Source organism: Phalacrocorax carbo, chromosome 3 (genome assembly GCF_963921805.1).
Source record: "Phalacrocorax carbo chromosome 3, bPhaCar2.1, whole genome shotgun sequence".
NCBI classification, from domain to species: Eukaryota; Metazoa; Chordata; class Aves; order Suliformes; family Phalacrocoracidae; genus Phalacrocorax; species Phalacrocorax carbo.
Window position 1 is genome coordinate 110,979,553 of NC_087515.1, and position 21,052 is coordinate 111,000,604.

Genomic DNA, 21,052 nt, shown 5'->3' on the forward strand with positions numbered 1-21,052 from the left:
CATTTTACAAAAGAAATAAGAGATATTTGTCTGAAAGAAGTGTTGTTCCTGCCATGCCCTTTTATGCTATAGAACAGATTTTGAGGGCAGGGAGGTCTTTTAAAAGTCCTTTAAATATTTCCTATGCAACTCCATTGCTTCAAATATTTGATTCTTCTTATTGAAGCACTTGAAAATTAGTACATCTGGAGGCTGTAAACCTCTTCCACTGCCTGAAACAGGGTGATATTCTTTCTCACTGCTGACCAACATGCAGAACCTGCTATGCTGAGCCTCAACATATGCATGGCTCCTGTTAGAGACCAGGGGCTTAGTGCCCAGGGCTCTCCACATCTGAATATTAGGTTCCAAATCCACCATGTGGATCCTGTTAATTCCTCAGTGAGAAAGAATATCAGAGCTCAGAGTGATAATCCGTAATGGGCCTAACCCAAAATCCCCAGCTGCAGCAACCATGACCTCTGAAGGAGTTCAGACCCAGATCCAGACCTCTGTGACTTACCCCAGCTCCACAGGCTGTGCATGCAACATTAACACAACACGAATCCCAGGAGACAAAAGCAAACCACAGATTTATTGAAGCCCCAGCTGTGCTTGATTTACTGAAAATGGATTCAGGGCTTTCCCTATCACAACTGGCCATACCACTGGCATGGCTGGAAGCAAAGGACATTATTTGCTTTTCTCCTGCAGTGTGCTAGTATGTTCCCATGTATTTTCTCCCCAATACTGTGAAACACCATAAATCAAGGTTTGATATTTACTATAAAGCTGTTTCTCTGTAGGGCAAGAACTAAAACAAGAGCTTGATTACAGAAATCTTTGAACTCCTCCTTCACACTGGTCATCTCTTTGCCACCTCTTATATCAGTGCCTCCAATTCTGCTGCTATTTTCTGCACTCACCTCTACAATTATTCCTGCTGGTTATGAACCAACACCATCTACAATATATTCATTTCGCTCTCAGTAAGTACAGCTGCTGAGGAAAAGAACAAAACAAAAACAAACCCTCAAACAGAGAGGTGAAACAATGGTGGGAACAAGTCTCCTGCAAAGCTTTCAGGCCTGCTGTGATTTTATTAATACAGACCCCCCTGAGAGCAGGATTTCTCATCACTTCAGCATTTGTAGTGGTGGGTGAAGGCAGGGAGAGGGGTATGTATGAGAGAAGTTAAGCTTCAGAAGCTTCTTGAGCTGTTTCCTAGTCTGCTAGGTTTGCTTTAAGAGTTTTAATCATATCCAAAACATTCTTCCCATCCCTACTGCTGATGTTTTCCAAAAATTGATCAACATATCACTTTTTCGCTGTCTGCCAAAGATGAAGCCAGAAGTCTGAATGAGGTATTTTACATGGAGAGTGTAGACTTTGATCAAGGAACTTATTACAGCGATTATATGCAGCTTACAGGTCTCAAAAAGTACCAAAGTGGAAAGACTGAGCAGAAGGTCCATATTAAATCCTCCTACCTACTAGATACATCACATTTGCCCATGAGTGCAACCTCACCTTGGTGGTACCCTTCCAGTGAAAAGGTTGGCTAGGGCTCACCCACCAACCTTGCCAGCACAGGGACAGGGACAGAAATGCTCTTCCTTTGTACAACAGATTGCAAAATACATTCCAGGAAGACATAATCAGGGGTCAGATCCTTACTCTGCCTTCAGAAGTTCAATCCCATGTCTCTTTTCTCAGGTAAGAGCCAGGCTAAAACTGCTTTGGGAATAAAAGTGTTCTTACTCTTGTAGCCCTGTGGGGAAAAGATTAGGAAATCACCACACTTGTCTTTCCTATTTCCAGAGGGCATTTGAAAAATACTTCCTGTCATATAACTACGTGATGTATTCAGAGACAGATTTAATTCCCTATGCCTTCCCGCAGCACAGATGCGCACACATGCGCGCACACATGCACACATATACATAGGCACAGTTCAGGATGGTGTGCATCCAGTCCAGTATCCTTGCATCCTTGCAATCTTGAATCAGTGTGGTTCTATCACAGACGATCAGGTTTTGAAACAGCAATGCCTCTACTCTTTGCATTTTCTTCAATTTTTCCGTTGCTGATTTTGTACGGAATATTTACTGTGCTTTTTGTGGTATGACCTTCCAGGAGGGAAAGGTGTATTCCTCTAAGCCTGCCTTTTGTTTGAATATCCCCCATTTTTCCTGTCTCATTCTTTACTACAGCATGGCTGAGCACAGCTCTCACTCATTCCCCTCTGACTCAGATCTCCCTTCTGCCTGGTGGGCTGCAAACGCAAAGCAGCTCCCAGGTTGTCTTGTGTGTGTTGGAAGACATTCTTGTTTTCCTTTGCCCTCCCTGTGGGGATCTCTGCAGCCTCCTGCAATTCTGTTTGATCGGGTTTCTGAGCCACGTGCAGCGTCCCAGGGCTCTGTGGTTGGGTTGGACATCAGGGACTGTTTTGGCCAGTGAATTTGCATGTACAAGTGGCTGCAGACCATTCTGCTCCCCTTCTCCAGGACAGTACTGCAGCTGCTCTTTTGTTCTGTCCTTAAAAGAACTACCCAAAGAACTTTTGAAAAGAAGACGAGGGTAGCAAACTCTGTCCCTTCTGAATATTGTGAAATCATCTCGGAAAAGCACCCTGTAGATCCAGTGTCTCTGGCGACTTATACGAGCAACAGGCTTTGTCCCAACAGATTCAGAGTTATAGGAAAACCTTTGTGAAATGACAAGCTACTTCTTCCTAAGATCAAACACTTTGAGAAAGAAATTCTATTTTTGGTGGCAATACTACATGTAGGTGCCTCCTTTAAATAGCAGCTGCAGATAAACAAGTTTTAATTTCCTATGCAGAGCCCACATTCAGATCATTTCCTAGCTGTCTGCTCAGTGAAACTCCCACACAGAAAAAGGAGAGTCTTTTTATGGTACCTTGAGAGCAGTTTGTTGCACAGATGATCCATCCTCCAGGGGAGGCAGCTGTAACCATAAGATAGATGAACTCTAGAGCTGAACTCTTTGCTGGGTTATGAGAGTCGTACGGGAATGCTGCTGGTAGCTAAGGAGCTGTGCTGCTACAGGGAAGGAGAGCCAGACCCAGTTAAAGGCCGCTGATCACAAATACTACCGTTCGACTCAATGACAGTTCAGAAGCTGGGAATTGCTAAATAAAAGCTAACTGCAAGTGCTTTCCCTTCACTAAAATAACCTATATTCCATTTACTAAACAAAGCTCATGTGGAAACTACAAAAGCAGAGCAATACCCATGTTATTTGGGCAATAAACATATGTAGAACACAAAAATAACACATGAGCTACATTATTAAGGGGAATGTCTATATAGCTCTTATGAGGACAGACATACTTACGTAATCAGCTTCAGTAAAATATTGTTTTAGAGACAGCTCAAATAAAAATATTATCACAGAGACATTTTCACCAACCTGACACGGAAGCATTGCATCCCATTTTGGAGTCAAAACTAAAAATAGTCTTAAAATGTTTGAGGATTTATTTTCTGGAGGGGCAAGATGTGTATCAGGGGTGTCTGAAGCTTGTGTTGCCAGCACTTTGGAGTGCAGGAGGAAAAGGGAGGTTTCTGGGAGCTGCAGTCATGGACTGGAGCATTCACCCCGAAAGCTTACAGGCTGGAAACGAGGAGTACATGCAGCTGGATACAGAGCAAACGTCAGAGACAGCAGCAGCACAGTACCTTCTGTGTGTCAATGCACCAAAATCTGCTTGCATCAGCAGGTGAGACTCGTTAGCCTGGTGCATTGTTACTTACCACTCCAACCTCGTGCAAGCCTCACTGATTCCACTGGAGTCAAGGAAGACTTATTTGGAAATGGCCCTCTACAAGAGTATTCATATCACCCACGAAAGCCGCAGAACCACTGGCCCAGGAGACTTAGAGCTGTGGCAGGTGGACTAGATTCTCTGCAGAAGTTGTGTCTCTGTCCTGTCAAGAAAAGATATGCCTGCTTGATTACAGCATCTTTTGCTAAAGAAAACTGGAAGCCCAAGCAAATATGCAGACTGCACTAACCTTTCACCTGCACAGCTGGCCCCAGGGATGGGGAGAGCAGCAGAAAAAGTAAATTACCTCACTGGAGCTCATTCTGTACCTGCCATGTGCTTAAAATAAGCCATGAGTTTGTGGACATAGCATTATTCGTCATATTTCCCCTGCTTTGGAGTACATGACATGCACTGTCTCTGTGGCTGAGTCAAAGGTCATGACTGACCAGCTGGTAACACAGAATGCATTTTTACACTAATGGCAGGGTATTCTAGCTTTTCTTTCACATTACAATGACTGCATATTTACATAAACCCTACACCTGTTTAGTTAAATTAAGCCAGAGGGTGATGATCTTTGTCTTTACGGAAGAGCTGATTTAATTTTATTGAACATAGCTTTCCATTTAAAAGATCAAAGTCAGTGCAGCCCCCTGCAGCAACAATTCAGTCTTATGTGTTTCTTCAAATATTCAAATTAAGAAAATAGGGGAACTGGGACTTAAAAAGCTAATGCATTTTAACAGACAACTAGCAATTATTCATTCCTTAAAAAAAAAAAAAGGAGAAAAAAAGAAAATAAAAATTAAAAATCCTTGGTGTCTTTGTTTATCCTGTTATTGAAGAGAGACATTTCTCCTTTCATCAAAGTCCCATGGAGTGTCCTGACCCTCCTGCCTCTGAAGCTGTCAGGAACTGATAGTGGAGGCAGCATGCACACTTTTAGGCAAACCTCTAGAAGCTAGTAATGCTGTGGGGAGATTGCACAGAATTTGGAACAGTTAAGAAAACCTGGTGGAGAACTGGCCTCTCTAGGTGTCATGTGTTAGTTCCAGGCACCAGCACAGTGAACTCATAATTGATAAAACATCAATTTGTGTATAAATTTGCTTGTTATCTCTACAGAATATAATGCTAAAATCATGACTATGAAACTGTATCTGCAATGCAGACAGATATTTCCTGTCTTCTGAAAGAGCCTGCATGTCACCTTCTAGCTTCTGACTTAGGGGAATTAGTCTTTGTCTTGCAGATATTTTTTTTTTTTCCAGGAGGGTATGGGGGTGGGAGGGTGTGTGGGGAGGTTGGCCAGAAATGGCTGAATACCAGCCTTACATTTCACTGCTGAAGTTTGGTATTTGCTCACAAGTGGTTTCCTCACCTCTCAAGCTGACAGCAGTACTTACTACTCCCAACGCTGGATGAGCACCATGGCTATGCCCCATGCTATGGCAGGATGGGGCCAAGCACACAACAAAATTCACTCTTCCCTGCTCCCATCCTGTGGTGATGCCCTGCAGAAAACCTGGCAACATTGACCTAAAGGAGCTGTAGCATGTTCCAGGTGAGCCTCAGTCTGGACACTGAGGAAATCGGACCCAAAGCCTGTTTTGGCTCCAGGGAAACCTTTCCAAGAGATACCTGTTGCTTCCACATTACATCTACATAATACATCCACATTAGCATTTCAGCTTGGATCAGGAACCCACTTTTGAAGTGTTCCTCCTGACCACCCCTCCCCACCACGCTTTGCTTCATGTCGTGGAAAGCCCCGGCGCCTGTGAACTGGGCTCCATCCAGACAAAGCTAAACCAAAAGACCTGGTGTAGAAGCACACTTACTGCACGTCAGAGAGGCCAGCCCATGCAACCAGATTGGACCTTGGGTGAAATAAATCTCTGAAATAGATGGAGGTCACACACTGTGTCCTCTGCGCTACAGATCTGCCCTACTTGTTCCAGGCCACCTGCTAATGCAGACACAGCCCAAAGAGGCTGCACTGCTTCTTTCTAACCCTCTCACTGCTTAAATGGGTGAATTGTGCCATTTTAGGCACCATATGGTATCCCTGCAGGCCTCCAGCTGCCGCTCTACAGATCAACAGCTCAACCAAATGTCTCGTGTCATATCTGGCAGCCCCACGTAGACATCTCAAATACCTTCGGGAGATTAACTGGCTGTGGATATCCATGTTTAGGCAACAGAATACCATTTTATTTAAGTATCTATTCCCTTCTATGCTAAAAAAAAATAGAAGCAAATGAGATTAAAATGAGAAAAATGTGTTCAAAATACTATGGTGAGTTCTATAAAATAAAATTAAATTAAATTAAATTAAATTAATTATAAAATTCTCTCATATAAAACTCTTGGAGAATTTTTAAAAATAACTAAAAAGTACAAGTTTTGTTTGCACAAATGAAAGTATTCCTTTGTACTTCAGGAAACACCAAGACTTTACAAATAGTGTTTATTGTCCAGTAAGGGTTGGATTCACTGAATTTAACAGAACTTTTGAGAGGTTTAATATTATGTCTCTCTGTGTGTGCTTTACTGGTCTAACACCCCAGATGCTCTGAGGACTGTAGTATCGGGATCTTTGCAGGATCACATCCTAAAGCTAGATCTGCACTAGCAAATCAGTAAATTATCAAAGCACTAAATTTACTGGGGTAATAATAAAAGAAACATGCTTTGGCCTGTCCTTTGCCCTGAGGATGACTGACAGAAAAAAAACTTTGTGTTAGCAAATGATGGCCTCAAAAACGGGTTGGCCACAGGTAAACAGGGATACTCCAGGGGCTGACTATGCTTGGGACTGTGTGGCGGAGGCCAGTGGCCACAAGCCAGCTCTGTGTTATGGGCTGACCTCACAGTCTTACACAAGGGCCACGCTCCAAAGATGCAGAAAACCAGCTGTATCTACCAAGATATAGCCTAAATTTCTTGATCTGCGTGGAAATATTTGGAGCTTCAGGTCTTTTAAGCAGTGAAACCAAAATCCTGACCTCTTGTGGCCATCAGACTACCCAGCAAAACAGTTTGTAATGAATGAAGCAGGTGATGCTCTTGCTGGGCGTGCGATGGCAGGTGTTCATGTATTCTGGCTGCTTGTCTCCCAGACCTGCCTGCATTTCAGCAGCCAGTGACAAACCTCTACATTTTTTATAAATGTAAATCAAACTAATAGTGCAGTCTTCTAAAAAGACACTGTGGGCAGAAATGTGGCAGAAATGCCACAGAAATGAGAAGTATGATTGTGCACATTAACATCCTGCACGTGGCACACAAACACTTGCAGTACTTCAATTCTAACAAAGACATCTGCCTTGCTTTGCTGTTCTGTTAGTCTGCCTAAGTAGCTTTGGGTTGAAGAAAAACATGGACCATGAATATGTACTGCAGTTATGTAATTAATAATTTCTGATGCCGCTCATTGCATATATATTACCAGCACTCTTTTAAATACAAACCTACAGTTTTAAGAACTCAGCATCAAAAACCAGGAGTCTGGCTTCATGTGCAAGTTTGCATAAGCAGAAAAGGCTTTTAGTGGCATTCCTCAGGCCAAGTGGTCTCTTAACCGGAAAAGCTAAGGTGACAAAACATTTGTCACTATTTGTATCCTAATCATCCATGTGCAGTGATGCTTCCTATACGCGAATTTCCTTTATCCAGGACTGAATATCTGAATGCTTCGTAATTTCTAAAATAAGTGGAACAACCATATATTTCCAGTCTGCATGTATGGTAAATCCCAAGACTACTGTTATACAAATAATACACCAAATACAATAGTGTCTATTACTAGTATGTATAAATGCATTATATTACTAGCATATACTCACAGAGATTAAGCAGTGCATGAATAAAGCGTATTTTTAGAAGTTTTTCTCTCTATCACCTTGCATACACAGATTGGATACAGAAACTGCAGTACTGAGTACATTTTTATTTACAAGACAGATTAATTGATAATTCCAATTGCTTAACAAAGGAAAGTAAATAAAAAGAGTGTTTTAAATCAAATTTACATTTTAGTTATGTTCTTTCTGGATCTGCAGTTCATTTCTGACCCCACAAAGGCTTATCCATACGTTTAGTTTTACACTTACGCGTAACAATAGCGAAACTGAAGTATATAAAAATAAGACTTTGGAGAGCTGCTGTAGCCTGCTTTCACATTCAACATGTCCAAAAACCCACACGAGAAAGAAATGGTGAAGTGAAAAGGTATAATCATTCACATTGCTCAGATTCTCTGTGGTTTTCCACTTCACGTTCTCTCAAAAGAACAGAAATTCACGTTAACTAAGCTTTTAATAGGATATAGAAAAGATCTGTAGAAAAAAATTTTAGCAGTCTGATTTATCAAATGTTTTTAATTTCAGGTTTTCCTCAGGTGTGTGTTTCTAATATGTCAGCATCCTCCTGTTTCCCTCTGAAATGAATTGATATTTCAGTTGCATATGTTGACAGGCTTCGACTTTATTACTTAGAGGCCTAGATGCTTATTGGCCCTCAGTTATGACACTTTTTTTTGCAGGATGCACATCACAGCAGCGGCTGCTCATCCTCTATTCCAGTAAACAACACTGTGCCACTGGATTCTCTGTTCCTCAATGTTATGATCATTTAATTGTTTGCTGCTGGATGACGTTTCAGGCTCTCCTTGGGCACCTAACGCTTCTGCTGCAGTCCAGTAAATTCTGGCACACAACAGATGTGGGAACAGGGTCTCCTGGTGATGAAGATGCAACACGATACCGTCTTGAAATGTCACAGTGTCAGAGAGCACTCTGAGGTACTTTGTACCTGACCGTAGTGTGTCTGTGGCTTCACTAAGAAAGCTGAACAACGCGGGAATGGTATTTTGCCTTATACAGAAAAGTCCCAGTAGGCAATGGCAATGGTGAATCAGATAACCTGCCTGGACTGCTGTTGACAGAAGAAAGAAGATTCTTCTGTGGGATGAAAGACATCACAGTGGATTTTCAGGTAGCAAGAATAGAGGGACAATAAAAAGTATCTTTTAAGTGCTATTACACATAAATTACTTTCACAAAGCACAGTGTTTTTTAATTAGTTGTAGCACTGTATTGAGAACCTCTTCCTTGGAGGGGCTGGCATCGACTTCTTGGCACGCAGGATTCACCATCCTTCTGTATGACTCTTCAACTCTATTTAAAAACCAAACAAGATAAATGAAAGTACAAATTGCAGGGACATGAAATGCCACTAGTCATGCATCTTGGAAGAAAGTCTTCACATCACAGAATGAAATCTACTGCAAAGAGCAATAAACCATTAGTAACTATTACAATACGAACCTCAAAGTGCATAGTTTCCTTGACATGATTCCCAGAGCTCTATCTATATTCACATGGCATGGCTTTAAAGTATGTCTTTCTTTACAGCTTAGCACTGGATACCGTGCAGTACAGCAGCACAGTGGACAGCCTGCTTCTAACACCTGATTTAATTTACTCAGAGCCTGCTAAGGTGTCTCTGAACTATAAGGCATGGCATTGTGTAAGTGTGCTCAATGACTGATCTCAGCTTTGAGTCACTGGAGAACTGGATTACAAAGTTCACGTGTTGTTTACCTGTTCCTCTGATCCACTTTGCTAACCAAATGAATACTGGAATGAAATACAGGATGAAAACCTCCTTGCTTAGACTATAAGCCTTCTCATAACGCAGAACTCTCCCACATTTAGTCTATGAGGATGTGAATGAGAAAGTGAGTATAATTTTCTGTGTTCCCACAAGAATTAATAATGCCAAACATTCAGGACACAAGTCATAACAGGAATCAAGCAAGATTCTGAATGTTCTCACATCCAGGCTGACATCTTCACTGAACTCCCCAGACAAGTGCAAAACAACCAGAGCATCAGGCCCAGCCAGCATGGCTTCAAGAAAGGCAGGTCCTGCCTGACCAACCTGATCTCCTTCTATGACCAGGTGACCCACCTAGTGGATGAGGGAAAGGCTGTGGATGTTGTCTACCTGGACTTCAATAAAGCCTCTGACACAGTCTCCCACAGCATCCTCCTAGAGAAGCTGGCGGCTCATGGCTTGGATAGGTGTGCTCTTCACTGGGTAAAAAAATGGCTGGATGTCCAAGACCCAGAGAGTTGAGGTGAATGGAGCTAAATCCAGTTGGCAGACAGTCACGAGCGGGGTTCTCCAGGGCTCAATTTTGGGCCAGTCTTGTTTAATATCTTTATCAATGATTGTGATGAGGGGATCAAGTGACCCTCAGTAAGCCTGCAGACGACACCAAGTTGGGTGGGAGTGTTGATTTGCTCATGGGTATGAAAGATCTGCAGAGGGATCTGAACAGGCTGCACCAATGGGCTGAGGACAATTTTATGAGGTTTAACAAGGCTCAGTGCTGGGTCCTGCACTTGAGTCACAACAACCCCATGCAACGCTACACCCCTGGGGAAGAGTGGCTGGAGAGCTGTGCAGTGGAGAAGGACCTGGGGGTGCTGCCTGACAGCTGGCTGAACATGAGCCAGCTGTGTGCTCAGGTGGCCAAGAAGGCCAACAGCATCCTGGCTTGTATCAGGAATGGTGTGGCCAGCAGGAGCAGGGAGGTGATTGTGCCCCTGTACTCGGCACTGGTGAGGCCACACCTTGAATATTGTGTTCAGTTTTGGGCTCCTAAATACAAGAAGGACATTGAGGTGCTGGAGCGTGTCCAGAGAAGGGCAACAAAGCTGGGAAGGGTCTGGAGAGCCGGTCTTATTGGAGAGGTTGAGGGAACTGGGGTTGTTTAGTCTGGAGAAGAGGAGGCTGAGGGGAGACCTTATCGCTCTCTACAACTACCTGAAAGGAGGTGGTAGTGAGGTGGGTGTTGGTGTCTTCTCCCAAGTAACAAGTGACAGAACGAGAGCAAATGGCTTCAAGCTGTGTCAGGGGTTGTTTAGACTGGAGATTAGAAAAAATGTCATTACTGAAAGAGTGGTCAGGCATTGGAAGAGGCTGCCCAGGGAAGTGGTTGAGTCACCATCCCTGGAGGTATTTAAAAGACATGTAGACGTGGCACTTCAGGGCATGGTTTAGGAGGCATGGTAGTTTTGGGTTGATGGTTGGACTTGATGATCCTAGAGGTCTTTTCCAACCTTATTCTATGATTCTATAATTCGATAATTAACAAGTAGAAAGAACCAAAGGCTTTCTGGCAGGAATAAGAAGCAACAAAATTGAAACATGAAAGATTCTTAAGTGGCAGCATGTTTCCTTGGCTCACTCTCATCCCTCTGCAGGTCCCCCTACATGTACTGCATGTCCACACACAGCTTCTGGCAGAATTAAGCAATGGATATTTTTAAGGTATATCATAATCAGAAATGCTAAAACCCTGGAGGTAGAATTTAGGTTTGCAGTTTGTAGATAGGGACACCAAAATCCAGGTCTCTATACTAAGGTAACTACATGAGCACTAGATATTTAATTTTCCACTGTAGACAATGATGATGTAACCAATACATTTGGCGGAGCCTAGACAGCAATTCAGGGCACCCTGAAGGAGGATACTCAGGGTGCAATTCCATTGCCTGAGCAAATGTATCTAGTACTGCTTGAGATGCACTGGACTATCTCATTTAGCTTCCAGTTGCTGGTCCAGAAAGGGTCTACAGGTTCTGCATCACATCTGCCAGCCTCATGCAGATGTCTCAGATCATATCAAATGGCTCTAGATACTTACACTGAGGTCACTGGGCTCCAAGCGGGTGGTGAGCTGAATAATTTCAAAGGTTCCATTGAGTATATTGACTATATTGGGACCTGAAACACTTAGCACAACTAAAGACATCTACAACAGGAGATCTAAATTTTGTTCTTCTAATCTGGAGCTCAATTCCAGACTTTTCTGGGGAAGAAGCGTTTCAACTTCTTGCTTCCCAGTTCTGGAAATTTTAAGTCTCTCTCCTTCACGACCTCAATAACAAAGGTGCTACAATACAAGAAGCAAGTAGAAAAATACAAGTATTTTAACTCCAAGGTCCTTTGCAGGACAACAAAGTTCTTCACCTGCAGCTTTCAAACATTTTCAGTCAGAAGAGAGAGAATTTACCCTCCTCAGCCACAAACTCTTTCCAACAAAAACCCCAACCCAAAAGCTTAGACATAGGAAGTCCTTGTCCCAGTAATGTGAGTGGGACATTTTGCTGCTGATCCCATGGGAGCCAAGATTGCCTCCATCCTCTTATTCCTTGTTAGGGTGTACCTTTGGCGAAACAAGCTGTTAGCTTCCAACTCAGCTTCCTCCTTTGTTTTCTCCAGCCCCCGACACCGAAGCCTCTGAACTCGTTCCTCAGGGTCAACAGTCAGGAGGAGAACAAGATCAGGTTTAAGTAGATCCTCAGGCCACTGGTAGACCTCATCATGAACTGGTGGAAGATCCTGGACTTTCCCATTTATTTCAGTGGCAATTGTGTAAGCAGCTGTGCTGTGCCAGTATCTGTCAGGAAAATACAAAAAGGAGAGAGAAATTTTAAAGAGGATACTAACTCTTCAGTAATATAGGAAACAGGTGTCAATATAATGACAAGTGCAATAATGACTAGGTAGGTGACAATGTGGTTTTGAAGGGAACTGTAAAGAACAATTCTGTGCTATCCATTTTTTCTTAACAGTGATAATACTCAATGCAATATTCAGTATTACTGTGAATTATTAATTAAAACATATGGCAGAAGCTACACATTAAGCAAAGAGTGTTCCAGATACGCCTAACAAAAGAAAGTATTCTCATATAATAAGAGAGGTCAAACGAAGAGTTGCATTATATATCCAAAGAGAATACTCAAAGTCTCATTTTTGTGATTCCCATCCTACTTCATGCGATAGATTTGGTAGAGAACACACAAACTTCAGCCACATGTGAATGAAGATGGTCTTTATTAATGGTTATGCATTTCACTTGCATTTAATATACCCACCACTATGAGGCACTGTATTTTCTAGATTTGTATTTTCAATATTTCAGTGGTTTTGAGGCTGGTTAAAAATGGCACTCACACATATGCAAACAACTTCTGTGTATGTGTGTTGTAGGGAGAGGTTAGAGTACATCTACTGAAACAAGCTAGGGGTTTCAAAGTACATCTAGACTTTCTTTATTAAGAGTAATACTGAAAGCTGCCTACACTGTTAGTGAAAACAAGAAACGACAAAAACATACATATACATGACATATAAGAGGACTCCTTAAATATACAAACCTGTCTATGATCACAGGTGCCTGAGTGGATGCTTTTGCTATTTCTGAAGCAAGAATGTAGTTGCCTGCAGCATAAAATGCTCTTTTAATGGGTGCTGGCTCGTCATCAAATATTGTCCTCCACTGGCTGATGCAGGCTGGTGGAGACCTTAGAAGAATGCCATTCAGGGTATCCTTGACAGACTGGGTTACAGTGGTTTTGCCTGCATTTTGTTTACAGTAGGAAACATTTGTTACATTACATATCAGATACAACTGAGTTTTAACAACTGAAAAATGCTTCTATATGTTCACCTGGAGCACATGTTCTGACACCTGACTATGTAACCTGAGTATCTTGTGGTGAGGTTTTCAGTGGAAAATGATTATGATTCCTGGCTCCAGGAATTATTACTCCACTTCCTACTCTCAGGGCCTTCCTCCGCTCCCTCTTCCCAGCTTTCTGTCTTCACTCCTTCAAATACATTAAATACATGGCAATTTCTCTATCCATTTACAGTACTTTCCTATGTCACAATTCATGTGGATGTTGCAACGCCGTCACCCAATAAATTCTTTTTAGAGGGCCTTTTCAGTTCTCTTTAACCAAAAATACAGAAAAAAAAAGTTATTCAGAGGCAACTAATATTTCTCTCTGAGACAAACTGCTGCCAGTTCCCCAGACTATCACTGGTTTAGTTCATTTATGTGAAAACTCCCTGGTAAAAGTATGTTTCTGTTAAAAGGAAGTTCCATGTAAACATGAGAAGAAACTTCTTTCCTGTGAGGGTGCCAGAGCAGTGGCACAGGCTGCCCAGGGAGGTTGTGGGGTCTCCTTCCCTGGAGATGTTCAAATCCCGCTTGGACGCGTTCCTGTGCCCCCTGCTCTGGAGGTGCCTGCTCAAGCAGGGGGGTTGGACAAGATGATCTCCAGAGGTCCCTTCCAACCCCTGACGTTCTCTGATTCTGTGACTCATCATCTGCACAAGAAATTTAATTTCCAGTACTCCACTCTTGGTATTCTTTCATTTATACCAACAAGGAATTCACCCACTAAATGAAAATCAGCATAGACTGTTTGATCTTTTACAAATAAGAGAAGACAGACTGGGATTTATATTACTAATTCTTTCAAATCTGTGACAGGTTTCCAGGATTTTTCTGAATTTTTAAGCCTCACGCCTGGCTGAAAGCCATAGCGGTTGCTTTCCAACAATTTCTCATCTGCAGCTCTTCAACCACACATTGCTCTTACCTGTGGCATCCAGCCCCTCAAAAACCACGACGGGAAAACTTCCCTTCTTCTGGTGCTCAGGGCATTTCTCCAGCAGGTCGAGTACGGCCCCAGCCTCCGGGAGCCGCGCTGCGCACTGCAAGGAGAGCTGTCACCCTCTGCTCCCGCCGCCCGCACAGGCTGCCCTCGCATCCCCCCGCGCAGCTGGAAGTCCCGAACACCGCGCCCCGCGGTCCCGCAGCCCCGGTGCCTCCGCAGCCCCAGCGGCCCCGCAGCCTCGGCGGCCCCGCAGCCTCGGCGGCCCCGCAGCCCCCGCAGCCCCGGCGGCCCCGCAACCCCGCAGCCCCGGCGGCCCCGCAGCCCCCGCAGCCCCGGCGGCCCCGCAACCCCGCAGCCCCGGCGGCCCCGCAGCCCCCGCAGCCCCGGCGGCCCCGCAGCCCCCGCAGCCTCGGCGGCCCCGCAACCCCGCAGCCCCGGCGGCCCCGCAGCCCCCGCAGCCTCGGCGGCCCCGCAGCCCCCGCAGCCCCCGCAGCCCCGGCGGCCCCTCACCTCCCTCAGGCGGTCGCGGACGGCGGAGGCGGCGGGCGGGAGGGCGCGGCGGAGGGGCCGGGGGCCCGGCGACCCCGGGGAGCAGCACCGCAGCATCGCCGCCCGGAGCCAGCGGGAAACGAAACTGACCCGCCGGCCGGGAAAGCGCCTGGCTGCGGGTCAAAGCCCGGCAGGGGAGCGCTGCGCCTCGCAGGGGAGGGTTTTCTGCCTCCCCGCCTCCCGCTTTCGCGGCACTGGGGTGGATGGGCTTGGGCCCCGCGGGAAATGGCTCTGTGCATGGATGGAGTGGAAATGAAAGTGAAAACTGTGGGCTTGGCCTCGCGATCTGGTCTGCCCGCTCCCCCCACTCCCCACCCTCCACCCCACCCCAGAAAAAAGGGTCACATTCCCACGGACTCCAGTGGCTGAATCCTGGCGGTCTCCAGAACAAAAAATAACCCAAAGCACAAATACACTCTGCTGCTCGGAGTGGGCCAAATTGATAAGCAAGCCATAAAACGAGTTGAACTGGTTTGCTGTATGGCAGTGCCCAAGCTCTGCAACGAGCTGCCAGGGCATACCTCTTAACTTAATTCTGTTACTCAGTACCTTGATAACAAGACTAACGGGCTCAAATAATTTGGGAAGCAAAACGGACTTTTACAGGCCTGCAGTGTTTTTATGACTTTCTGATGGTCAATTTCAGCTTCATCGGCTCAGGGGCAGGAAGCAGCAGCCCTGCAAATATTTGTAACAGTCAGTTTCATGCCAGCTGCTGTGAGCAATGTTGCCCAAAATGTGGATATTGAGTTTTCAAAAGAAGTAGCTTGAGATGTAAGAGAACCCGCGCCTCTGCAGAATCCTATTTCTCCCTTTCAATACAAGCCAGTACACTCTACCAGAAACTCCTCAGAAACTTGCTGTCTTCCTCTGGTCAGCTCAAACATGCCGTCCAAGTGTCTTCTGCTTAGCATATCTGCAGGGAGAGGGAAGCAGCTGGTAGGCTGTGTACGTCAGCTAGAGATCAGCTATACTAGCTGGAAACGGCCCATGCTGAGGAAGCTGGTGGAAGGCTGGGCCAGAATGGGAACTGGGAATGCAGCCCTGGAGGCTCTTCAGTAGCCTCAGCAGCAGGTACTGAACTAGCTTTTTCAGGTGCAATCTGTCTTTTTTCATACCTGAGAACTCCTGTGTCATTCCACATCACTCAAACACATGGCTATGGTTCCTGGATATGGATGCCAGAAGATACAGGGCAAAACATGGTTCGTTATATAGTAAGCAAAGAGATGGCAATTTTAAGAACGTAATAATATGCACTACTGAGTCAGACTAGTGGCTCTTCACATCCAATTATTTTGTCTCCAGCACTGGAAGAATGACATGCCGTGCATGGCTTATCCGTGGTCCCTTCCCCTAGCCCTTGTGCTTCTCCAGCATCCACTGTCATTGGATAAGGAATGTTAGACAGCACATCTTCACCTCTTCGTTTCAGCACCTATTTATGGACCCTTGTTCCATAAATCTGTCTAAAACCCTTGTTCACTCTGTGATTGAGTCTACCTCCATGAACTCCTGGGGTCTCAAATTCCAGCAATGCAAAACCTGTTGCATATAAACAATTTTATTTTATTTGTTTTAAACTCATATCCTATGTGTTTCAACAGTTGCCCCTTCTAATAATATTGCCGACTTTGGTGAATAACAGTTCAACATTTACCTGAAGGTGATAAATATCACCTTCATGGTTTTGTAAATCTCACTCAGATTTTCCCCTCAGCTTGTTCATGTGAGAAATGAGAGCTTCAATCTCTTGTAAGGCAACTGCTTCACCCCCTTGATCATTTAGGTGCAGGGATAACTTCTTTAACTCCATAAGGTCCTGCTGACATGTAGAGACCTGAACTGTACCACTAGTCAAGATATGGCTATACATACCAATGTTTCACAGAAAAGCAAAATAATGTCACCCCCCTTGTTCTCAGTACCATTCTGGGTGGTACTGAGCTTTTTGTTGACAATGACAGCCACTGATTTCAGAGGGGTAGCAACAGTGACTCTGAGATCTCTTTCCTGAGATGTATGTGTCACTACTGAGCTCAGTATTAGGTATACAAGGTTTCGATTATTTTTTATTATGTTCATTACCTTACCTTTATCTACACTGAAGCTTATCTGCCACTTTCCTTTTCATTCTTTTTTTTTTTAAGTCCAGTTGACCTGCAGCCTAGTTTCGTTTCCAAAGTGTTTGAAAAGCTGGCCATGTTTCTCACTGACATGTCTGGCTCCTTGCTCTTCTGTTCTTGTTTTCCTGATGCCACGGTTGCCTTTCTCCTCCCTGCTGACTAAATGGGAAAAGCTTACTTTCGTTTTCCCTTTTCCCCTCCCACTGCCTTGATATAAACTTTTTTACAAGCATTTCTGAGCCAAGTTGGTGGTGCTTCCTTCTTCATTTGTAATAGGCTTATAAGGTCATTGGTAATAGGCATATGATGTCTGCCCTCCTGGCTAATTACTTTAAAGTATCTTCTTGCAAGATTTTAGGTCTTTCCCATCAGATTATACACAAACAATTCAGGTGAAAATATAGGAAAAGAGAGTTGCCTTTTGTGTACAAAACAGACCTTTGTATTTAAAGTCACTATAGAGAGTATGAATCTGTTTTGACATTAACTTATAGTAAGTATTTTTCTGTTTCTTCACAAGGACCTTAATCATTTTGTGTTCAGTATATAAGAAATTATGTTGAAGAGCAAATGTGCTAAGTATGTGAAAAACACTGTTTTGGAGCCTCTGCACATCTTTGAGGGCCCACTGTAGTTATAAGGAAGAGATAAAGACACAACAAGAATCCATATAAGCATTTTAAAACTTTTGGAAGTGGAAAAAGAGGAAAAAACCCTGAAAATTAATCAGCCTGGAACTTTAAAAACGTATCTAACTGCACCACCCTGTAATGTAGATAAACAGCTGTCTGAGACACAAGGCAGGAATTACTTAAGTTGAAGGCCCATGAAATGCGTAGCTACATAACATACACACAAATAGAATATAGGGGTTTCATGCAGAATAAAGTTCAAAGGGCACAGTAAAGGGCCCTCCAATAAAGTTAAAGGTCTGTGGATAAGATCATAAGAACAAAGAAGTTAGTATAGTGTCAGGCCAAGAGATCCTCCTCTTCTCCCCATGACAGTGGCCAGTGCCAGATGTTTGGAGAGCATGGAAAGGACACAGAAGGATCCTTTTCCCAACATCTTGTCCCAGATTCTAGGAGTCATCTGTTCAAATGCTTCCTGAGCTGCAGATCACATACACCACTAAGGAACCATAGCAGACTTCTTTCAAATGTGCCTAATCTGTGTCTGTATTTACATTCTGTGTTTTATATGTGTTTCATAACTCGATTGCATGTGGGTTTTAACTTTCTATTTGGTAACTTCAGTGGCACCCCTTGGTTTCATGCATCCTGAGGAGGGATGAGTCACTGCAAGTACAAGGTCCTTCACAGAATCCCATTTATGGTGCTGCAGATGCAATGGGGGAGATAATTTCCAGCTGGGAGTGGAGCAAGGAGTAATACATTTATCAAATGCTAGAAACTACATCTGCCATCGTGTCACTTGCCTGGTTGTCCTTGGACCATTTCTGGTCCTCACAGTTGGCATAACAGCTCCTCCTTTAACCTTATTTATGTTACTGGTTCATGTTAGTAATTTGCTTTCTATACAAGATACTGTATGACTGGAACTGCAAACTAGCCACGCTGGAGAAAGCAACCTCTTCAGTTACATAAATAAAAATACATTATTTAGATTAATATCTCATTGTTCTAAATTTTTGCTTTTCCAGCAACTAGGAAGTACAACAGCATTATCCACGTTTATCCAGTTGGATTCTTCCATGCTAGTTCTGGACCTATGTACCACCCAGCACACCATTACTACTATTATTCAATAATTTTTGAAAAGTTTATGTTGAAAATGTTTTTTGGTGCAGATTTGCAGAACTGAAAAATTTTGAGTACTGGGACTCCATCATCCCACCGTAGGATGACTTCTATAGGAAAGTAAGGGAAGGAATCAGACATCGTACTGCTTTCAAAGAACATCATGACTTCCTGAGCCTCTTCTAGAAGGCCCCAGGACTGAAAATCTCACTACAGCTCTTGCTTGCAACTTTCCTTGTATATTCAAAGCTAGTGCATAAATACGCACGTTTGTTTTTTCTCTTAGGTCTCACCATAGAGCACGGTCATGTGCATGTCTGTCTTGTTGCCGCTAGGACTTGCACGCCTGTAAGGGGCATGCCCAGTCTGGGCTTACTTTGTGGGGCTTTTCTGTAATGCAAAGAGTGTTATCTGAAAACATACTTAGTTGAGGCAAAAAATAGAGAGCTTTTATAATTGCCATTTTCTAAGAAAGCATAGATAAAATTAGAGAAAACAGGAAGTCTCGCATAAGCTTCAGCGTTAGGTTCTCTGCATATTTTGTTCTTTGAAACAGAGCTCTTCCCCTTCAAAGAAAAACAGTTCAATGGTAATGGTAATGTTTGATTTTATTGAGTCATTAAGCAACACACTTCTCACATGCTTTTGGAGTGTTTGTGTATCAAATATAAGTCTTGTGTTGAGAGAAACTGGTAATCATCGAGGATTTTTTGTCGATTTTGGAAATGAAGTATTTTGAACCTAATTTTCCTATCCAGCTGAGGCACTAGGCAATGAGCTCAGGGCTGAAGGTGCATGTGCTGGTTTTGGTTGGGATAGAGTTAATTTTCTTCATAGCAGTTAGTACGGGACTATGGTTTGGATTTGTGCTGGAAACAGTGTTGATGATAGATGTTTTCATTACTGCTGAGCAGTGCTTACACAGAGCCAAGGCCTTTTCTGCCTCTCACCCCACCCCACCAGCGAGCGGGCTGGGGGTGCACAAGTAGCTGGGAGGGGACACATCTGGGACAGCTGACCCCAACTGACCAAAGGGATGTCCCACACCATATGGCATCATGGTCAGCAATAGAAAGCTGGGGGAAGAAGAAGGAAGAGGGGACATTCAGGCTGATGGCATTTGTCTTCCCAAATAACCCTTATGCATGACAGAGCCCTGCTTCCCTGGGGATGGCTGAACACCTGCCTGCTCATGGGAAGTAGTGAATTAATTCCTTGTTTTATTTTGCTTGTGCACATGGCTTTTGCTTTACCTATTGAACTCTCTTTATCTCAACCCACGAGTTTTCTCACTTTTACCCTTCCGATTCTCTCCCCCGTCCCATTGTGTGGGGAGTGAGCGAGCCACTGTGTGGTGCTTAGTTGCCAGCTGGGGTTAAACCACGACAGTCCTTTTTGGCACTCAGCATGGTGCTTGAAGGGTTTGAATTAATGACAAGCTTGAGTGGAATGTGCTAGATCAAATTTATAGCTGTCATTACTGTTCAGCTATTAATTGGCAGGCTCCTGTGCTTTCCATGGGGCTTGCTTGCCTTACTATATATTAGAGTCTAGTGCTCCCTAGTAGCTGCCTTTTGCTTTTGCTGCTTGATGTACTGCTTGTCATCTTGCTCTGCTGTGCCTGGGAACATTTGATAACAGCCATGGCGATGCCCTAGGCTGATAGATGGCCAGAGCAGCACTGCTGTTTCCGTGCTGCTGTACTGGACACGCTGGAACTCTGGTGTGAACTCGAGTCGAAGGGACTGTGCTTAGTTGCTGGCTGGGGTTAAACCATGACACTGCAATAGGTCTAGGTCACTATGCCAGCCTCAGTGGATCTTTTGTGATGCCCAAACATTCAGATCAGGGAAGTTTCTGAGACAAGGTGAGCTAAGTGATAATTTGTCACCTGCAATAAGATCTCTATGCAAAGCTAAATGCAGAGAATGTGAGCTTGGTGGCATACTCAGACACAAAACAGAGTATTTCTTCAGATGCACAATTTGAACTGTTGTGATTGTCTTTAAGATCTTGAGCTTACCACAAGTATTGTCAGTAAAAGTACTCCTTATATCTGCATTGGCTCAACTTGACATGAACAAAAAATAGAACGAGGTGGGAAAGGAATTTTAATTGGGGCCAGAGAAGAGATCAAATGGGATAGAGTTCCTAACATGAAGCAGAAAGGATGTATGGAGCAAGGGGGAAACAGAGCATACCAAACTTATCCAAATTCATTGAAACACTGAAACAGCCAAGGAGTAACTTCAATGTCAGGTTTCAGTCTAAACTTCATTGTCTTGTCGTCCTCCTTTCGCAATTTCATTTTCAAGTTTTGATCAACAAACCCTTTAATAAAAAATCCTGCTTTCA

The 21,052-nt window shown here is 43.8% G+C and overlaps 1 protein-coding gene across 1 annotated transcript; it reads right to left on the reverse strand.

Annotated features, from left to right (window-relative positions):
- Positions 1-7,709: 7,709 nt before the first annotated feature.
- On the reverse strand, positions 7,710-15,039 carry CMPK2 (cytidine/uridine monophosphate kinase 2). The gene is made up of 5 exons (XM_064447995.1): positions 14,773-15,039; positions 14,245-14,359; positions 13,012-13,213; positions 12,015-12,248; positions 7,710-8,952 (listed from the first exon to the last, which is right to left on the reverse strand). The coding sequence occupies exons 1-5, from the start codon at positions 14,866-14,868 to the stop codon at positions 8,832-8,834; spliced, it is 768 nt and encodes a 255-aa protein (XP_064304065.1). The 5' UTR covers positions 14,869-15,039; the 3' UTR covers positions 7,710-8,831.
- Positions 15,040-21,052: the final 6,013 nt, after the last annotated feature.

Coding starts and splice junctions, on each gene's coding strand:
- CMPK2 (XM_064447995.1), bottom strand. CDS start 14,868: ATGCTGCGGTGCTGCTCCCCGGGGTCGCCGGGCCCCCGGCCCCTCCGC. Junction 14,360..14,772: donor TCCGCGACCGCCTGAGGGAG/GTGAGGGGCCGC, acceptor CTCTCCTTGCAG/TGCGCAGCGCGGCTCCCGGA. Junction 12,249..13,011: donor GCACCTGTGATCATAGACAG/GTTTGTATATTT, acceptor TTTTCCTGACAG/ATACTGGCACAGCACAGCTG.